This window comes from Eublepharis macularius, chromosome 4 (assembly GCF_028583425.1).
Source record: "Eublepharis macularius isolate TG4126 chromosome 4, MPM_Emac_v1.0, whole genome shotgun sequence".
Classification (NCBI taxonomy): domain Eukaryota; kingdom Metazoa; phylum Chordata; class Lepidosauria; order Squamata; family Eublepharidae; genus Eublepharis; species Eublepharis macularius.
Genome location: NC_072793.1, coordinates 62,454,514 through 62,461,213, shown reverse-complemented (window position 1 = coordinate 62,461,213; position 6,700 = coordinate 62,454,514). Strand labels below are relative to the sequence as shown.

The 6,700-nt window shown below is 48.0% G+C and overlaps 2 protein-coding genes across 2 annotated transcripts; both read left to right on the top strand.

The window, feature by feature from the left end:
• The first annotated feature begins 356 nt into the window (after positions 1–356).
• LOC129329321 (myb/SANT-like DNA-binding domain-containing protein 7) lies at positions 357–1,305 on the top strand. Its single transcript, XM_054978830.1, has 2 exons — positions 357–908; positions 1,157–1,305. The coding sequence occupies exons 1-2, from the start codon at positions 443–445 to the stop codon at positions 1,195–1,197; spliced, it is 507 nt and encodes a 168-aa protein (XP_054834805.1). The 5' UTR covers positions 357–442; the 3' UTR covers positions 1,198–1,305.
• Positions 1,306–1,362: 57 nt separating this feature from the next.
• Positions 1,363–3,861, top strand: LOC129329194 (uncharacterized). Its single transcript, XM_054978647.1, has 3 exons — positions 1,363–1,445; positions 2,723–2,788; positions 2,883–3,861. The coding sequence occupies exons 1-3, from the start codon at positions 1,370–1,372 to the stop codon at positions 3,377–3,379; spliced, it is 639 nt and encodes a 212-aa protein (XP_054834622.1). The 5' UTR covers positions 1,363–1,369; the 3' UTR covers positions 3,380–3,861.
• The last annotated feature ends 2,839 nt before the right edge of the window (positions 3,862–6,700 follow it).

Here is a 6,700-nt window from a genome sequence, read left to right as displayed (position 1 = left end):
CTGTCCTGACCTATTTTCCCTGACGCTCCGGTTGTGCTCTTTCCAATTAGCAGCCTTCCAGCACAGCCACAAATCCCACTTTCCCTTTTTTTTTTTTTGCTGAGGGGCATTGCTCGAGAACCGAAAATCGGGTCATTTGACCAAGGCGGACCAGTGAGAGCTCGAGCAATGCTTGGCGGGAGAGTCGTTCATGTCGTGATTGTGCGCACATGTTTTTTCCGACAATCAAACTCCCGATGGCCACAAAATCCCTTTTTTTTTCTCACCCTTTAAACTGAACATTTTAACGTTTAAACGTTCATCACACAACAAAAACAACATCAGGAGAGGGTGTTGCGTGCTGCGAGACACGAAAATTGGGTCATGTGACCAAGCCGGACCACTGAGAGCTCGAGCACTGCTGGGCGGGAGAAGTTCATTCCTGGTCTATCTAACGGCTCAGATGGCGATGCAGAAAATGGCTGGACGAGGAGTGTCGTGGAGGGAGAGGGAGACACTGGATCTCATCGACTTCTGGGGAGAGGAGAAGGTCCAGGAGTCACTGTCAATGTGCCACAGAAACATAGACGTCTTCGAAAAGATCGCGGAGCAGATGGCGGCAAGAGGGCACAAGCGCACGGCTTTGGAATGTCGGACGAAGACCAAAGCGATGCGCCAAGAATACAAACGAGTGGTGGCACACAACTCCAAATCCGGAAATGCACCCACAACGTGCCCATATTATGCCCAGCTACATCGTATCTTCAGGGGCGATGCCAGCATCAGGCCACAACGGGTGGCCAGAAGCCTCTCCCTTCCGCGTGCCGACACTCCGAGACCAGTTCAATTTGAGGGGTCCGAGGAACTGTTTAGCCACCCGATGGTGACCCTGAATCTACAATCTGTGGATGTCACAGCAAACGATCAAGGTAAGTATGTTTCTTGCTGTTGTGGGTCAAGCGGCAGAATCCTGGGGAGGGATGTGACCACTAGGCGAAACGTTATAACGTTACAGATAGACAATGCCCATTCTTCCTATGAACTTTGCCGGTGTCAGGCCCTTGCCAAAGCAATCTATCTGTGTTGGCACTTGTAATGGTGGGTGTGTGAAGAGGGGCCTAGGGTGGGGGGATGTGGTGGGTATGGATTTTTCAAGTGATCCTTTGCTCACCTGCAGATTTATTCCGTGAAAAACAACTCAAGCAGAAGCGACCCTGAAGTCACAGTAATCAACAAGTTTGGACATGCACCGGTGACATTAGATGTGTGGGAACCTGTTATCCTGTGACATCGTCAAGCCACTTGGGAGTTCACATCACTGGACAATACATGTTATTCTGACAAGAGTCTTCCATTCATATCCAAACTTTCCTAAATATAACTTACGCTTATGTTTCTTCCAGGGGCTGCATCTGACCAGGAACAATTGATGGAAGCATGTGATGGGGGAGAGGTGGGAGAAGAAGGTAAGATCGAGTGCCATGATCCTGTTTGGCAGAGTGGACGGGGTGCATAAGGCAGAGACACCGTTGGCGTGAGGATTTCTGTTCTTTCTAGATAAAGGTGGTCTTAGAAGGGCATTAGGATCATACTGTCAATGAATTAACTTAATTGATTTGAATTACTTTGGATGATTGATTTAGAGGGCCTCCACAGTAGAGAAGACAGTCAGCTTAAAAATGATGTTTGCCAAAGTCATTACAGAAAGAAAGCCACAAAACTGTATCTCGCTTGACGGTGCACGTGGGTGCGCCCAACATTCACAGTGGAAGGTTGGGCACCGACAAAGCACATAACTCAAGTTCTGCATTGTCAAAGAACATAATTGTTTTCTATTACCTTGCTCTTACTTGTATGCCACTTCAACTGTTCGAGCATTTAAAGTTGCCAGTCTCCAGAAGGGCTGGGAATCTTCCAGGAATTACGGCCAATCTCGGGACTGCAAAGGGGGTTTTCCCTGGGCACAATGGCATCTAAGTAGGACAGATTCTATGGCATAACATCGCATGCTGTGGCTGAGCTTCTGCCATGCACAGGCACTGCACCCAAATCTTTATGGATTTCGCAAACCAGAGCTGGCAACCACACATGAAGGTTTGGGAAAAGCAATAATTTCTTTGATCACATCACAGCCTCTATTTTTCAGAAAATAAACTGAAGGCGGAATTGGCTGGCTTGCCAGTCCCACCTTTTTGGGGGGGGAAAAAACCTGCTTTTTCATGATCGAAGAACTATTGCTTGGCCCAAACATCCATGTTTTATTGCTTGAATATATCTTGCATTGCCTTTGAGAACATGTGTGCTAACTTCGTGATGTTCCCTCTTCTGAGTGCGGATGGTGTCCCCGGAAACCACAAATGCTGGTTCATTGACATGTGAAGTGGCATAACCCCAAGTGCTGTCACTCATTATATTGCTTTCTGGGCTGGTGACATATCTTGAGGTTCTTAGACAGAGAAATGTCAGTCTCAAATTCTGTCTACAAGACTCTTTATCTGGAGATGCCAGGGATAGAATCTGGAACCTTTCACATGTACAGCATTAGCTATAATAATTTGGGCTGAATTGTGGCAGCATCCACACACTGTGAGACTCGCCTCCGCACTTGCCCTTTCAGTCCACCTCGCTCTAGTTTTGTCTGCTCTCACTGGCTGCCGCTTTCAACTAGAAAACCAGATTCAACCTCTGGCATCTCTATTCTGACACAATCATCAGAAAAATTTTTTCCTTTGAATTCCCACAGATTCGGACTTGACTCAGGTGGATGAAATCCCGGAGGAGCATGAGGACGGCGGTCGTCAAAATGTGGGTGAGTGTGCTTTTGCGGTCGTGATTCCTTCAACCCTTTCTAGAAACAAATTTCTCTCTTACAATCACACCAATTTCTCAATTCCTGGTTTCAGTCGCTGAAAATCAGCCCGTTGAAACCGCACCAAAAACCACGGCACAGATGTCGCCTGCATCTCGGCTAGAAAAGGCTAGAACCCGAAGCAGACGTGTGGCCTTGCTTAGCACCGTGGCAGAAAAGATGTTGTCTCAGGCAGAGAGAGAGGAGAACAACAATGCCAAGGAAAGAAAACAGACATTGACGGAGAGCCGAGAGTGGCGCATGCAATTTCTGGAAGCGGAGCAGAGAAGGCATGAGGACACTATGAGGGAGGCACAAGAAGACAGAAAGGCTTTCATTGAGGCGCAGCAGCAGAACTTTGAGGGCATCAACAGAGCGGTCAGTGCCTTAAGCTCCCTAACCGAAATTTTGCTGGGGGGAAACCGTGAGCAGAGTCACCAAGCCATGCCAGGACCATCATGTGGAAGGGGAAGTGTGCATAGATCTTCACAGGAGAACCCACCCAGAAAGAGGTGCCGTGTGATTAAACCCAGCAAGAAATTTGATTTGTGAAAAACCTTTGAAATGTGAAATATTACTCCTTTCTGGGGAAGTTGAGCAGGGCATGGGCCACGGCCAAATTCATTTCCCCTTTCCCTTTTTTCACTCTCCCACACACCCGCTGAGAGTGTGGAATTGCCTGGATCAACCCATCACAGCCCCAGGGACACAAAATTGGAGGAGGGAAGAGGAGGAGAGGCAGGGGGAAAGAACAACTCAATTGCATTGAGTCATCAGAAAAGGGAGATTGTTTGGTCCCGGTCACTTCATGTGAAAGTTGACTTCGGCAATAAATAAACATTTCAGATAGGTTTCACAGTTTGATTGTGGATAGGTATTATTTGGTCTGAGAAATTTTAAAACATGACTACCATATTTATTGTGTGTGTTTTTTGAAAATTTTTTAATGTTAACTGCTATAACATAACCAAACTATTTATTGTTTGTGCCGTTTAAAACTTTTTACTGTTAATCATTAAAACATGATCACTGTTCCTTTGATTGATGGATTATTTTGTCCAGGTCATTCCTCAGCTTGCCGATATCCTCCTTGGTTTCCTGTCTCAAAATCCTCAGCTGCCTCTCAAGGCCGTCAATCCTCCTGTTGGTCTTTTTCACTGGGAAAATAAAAATCACAGTCACTGAAAGGTAGATCACTAACCATCACCTCTCATTGAACCCTGTCTTTGGAGGGTGTCCAGCACGGTAATTTGAAGTAGCTGGTTTTTTTGTCATGACAACTTTTGCCGAAATCAAACACCATTGCAGTGCAATCCTTTGACTGAAATGGCATGCGTCAGGGGAAATTTGTGGTTGTTCCTAAGGCAAGGAAAAAATTCTACTCTTCCCCAGCCATTTCCCTTTCCACCCCAATTTTAATCTGGCAAACAATGCCCAACACATTGGATAAGTCATGGTTGATATGGTGCCTTTAAATTTTTTTTTCATTTAAAATAAAAACTCACACACACGGAGACATGTTGCCACCACCTGCTTCACTTTCCCAGCAAGCTCGACAACATGATCCACTCTGAGGGAGGAGGAAGCACCCGCAGAGGGGCTGTCTGTGGTCGTTTGGGGTTCCTCGGGAAGGTCACCGAGCTCGGCCACTCTGTGCTGTGATGAGGTTCCATCTGAAGCGGAAGTTTGGGGTGCCTCTGCAAGCAGGGTTACCGGATCCACTGTGTGGGATGATGAGGTGCCTTCACCGGGGCTATCTCTGCCAGTGGTGGTTTGTGGTTCCTCAGCAAGGTTTGTGATCTCCAACGCTCTGTGGGAGGATGAGGTAACCTCTGATGTGTCATTTGTGGCACCTGAAGCTTGTGGTTGTTCAGCAAGCTCGGGAAGATGTTCGACTCTGTGGGCTGCTGAAGTGCCTTCAGAAGGGCTGTCTCTGGCCCTTGTGGTTTGGGGACCCTCAGCAAGCTCCATGAACTGCTCAGCTATGCGGGAGAATATGGTGCCTTCTGAGGGACTATCTCCGAGTGCAGTGGTTCGGTGTTCCTCCGCTTGCACGGCTAGCTGTTCCACTCTGTGGGAGGAGGTGGCTCCATTAGAAGGGCTGTCCCCGGCATCATCATTGCGGGAATCCTCTGTCAGGTCAATGAAGGGTTCCATTCCGTGGGTGGAGGAAGTCCCTTCTGAAGGGCTATCTGCTGCCGCGGTGGTTTGGGGCTCCACAGTGAGATCTATGAATGCGTCAATGCTGTGGGAGGACGGGCTGCCCTCTGACGGGCTTTCTCTTGCATCAGTGGTTTTGCATTGCTCTGTGTGGGGGAGAAAAAGCAAGCAACGTCTAAAAGAGTCCAGTGTCACCTTTAAGTCTAATCAATTTTATTGTTGAATAAGCTTTCGAGAACCACAGCTCTCTTCATCAGATGCCAGATCAAAACTGTTTTTATCAGGCATCTGATGAAGAGAGCTGTGTTCCTCGAAAGCTTATGCAACAATAAAATTGGTTAGTCTTAAAGGTGACACTGGACTCTTTTTTGTTTTTGCTACCACAGACTAACACGGCTAACTCCTCTGGATCTGTAAGCAATGGCTGTAATTGTGGGTGAGAGAAAACATACACCCTCCACGCATGAGAGAAACATGATAACACTAAGCATAATTGATGGCCCACCTTGGTCCTCAGACGAAGAAACCTCAGAGGGACCTCCCATCATCGCACCTTCACTGCTGCTTTCCTCCTCCATTGATTGAATTTCCTCTTCCTCGTGCCCCTCATGCTGGCGTGTTTCGCTGGCCAAGATGGTCACCTCATCCTCTCTGCGGTATGATGTTGCTGCAGAAAAAAAAATTTGTGGTGTGTTTCAGCCCCCAAAATGAATAGGCGAAGTTATGAAATCATCCATCCAACAACGCAATCACTGTTCTCGACCAGGAGTTGGTGGCTTAGATTAGGGCAGAATTTCTGTGGGTTTGCATGTGTCTGGAATCCAACCCCTCTATACGGGAAACAAGGCTCTGCTTCAAGGGAGGGGATTCATCAGCATATATGCACTACTTGCCAGGCTAGGACTTGGGCACATATCTCCACAAACAACTCTGCCATCACTTTCCTCCTACATTGCTAAGAAGACTCCGACCTCCAAAAAAGGAGGGAGGGTTGCCAGCATTGCAACGTTACCACTTTTCCTGATTTTGTTTTTGTGTTTTAAAAAAAAAAGGTATAGCAATGTTCCAACATATGATGATACTTACCCTCATGATGGCGGTCCTCCCAACGAGGACGGCCAGCAGCCACCCAAAGCCGCATCAGGGAACGGTGATGAGGTATCTGCCCGCTCCGGCGCGGCAGACCTTGCCAAGCCTCGAGGGAGTCGTAGAAGTCGCACTTCAGTCTTTTAAATTTTGTGCGGCACTGGTCTGGTGTCCTAGCATAGCCTTCTGCCCGGAGCTCCCTCGCAATAGCAGCGTATGCCGATCTATTTCTCTGATGCGTGCTAGACATGAGGTCGGGCGCGAAGCCCAGACGGAGCACAATATCCAGCAGCAAGCACACCTCTTCGTGCTGCCAGAAGGTTCCCCTTCCTCTCCGGTACGGCATTCTGACTGTCCGAAACCGATGAGAGCAACGCTGAAACGTCTCGGCAGAGGGCTCCTTCAACGTTTCCTTGCCCCTTCCCCGAAAACAGTTTCTGCCAGCAAGGATCAGGAGGGAACACTCTCTCAAGTATCGATTACCGATCACCCGCAGGAAGTAACGCACGCACGCACAGAACATTGGGCCGAAAGTCATTGGCCGTCCAGGATCTGGGCGTGGACACGTCGACAGGCATTTTCTTAACTGCCTGGCCTTGTGACTAAACGTTTCAACGTTTATCCCTT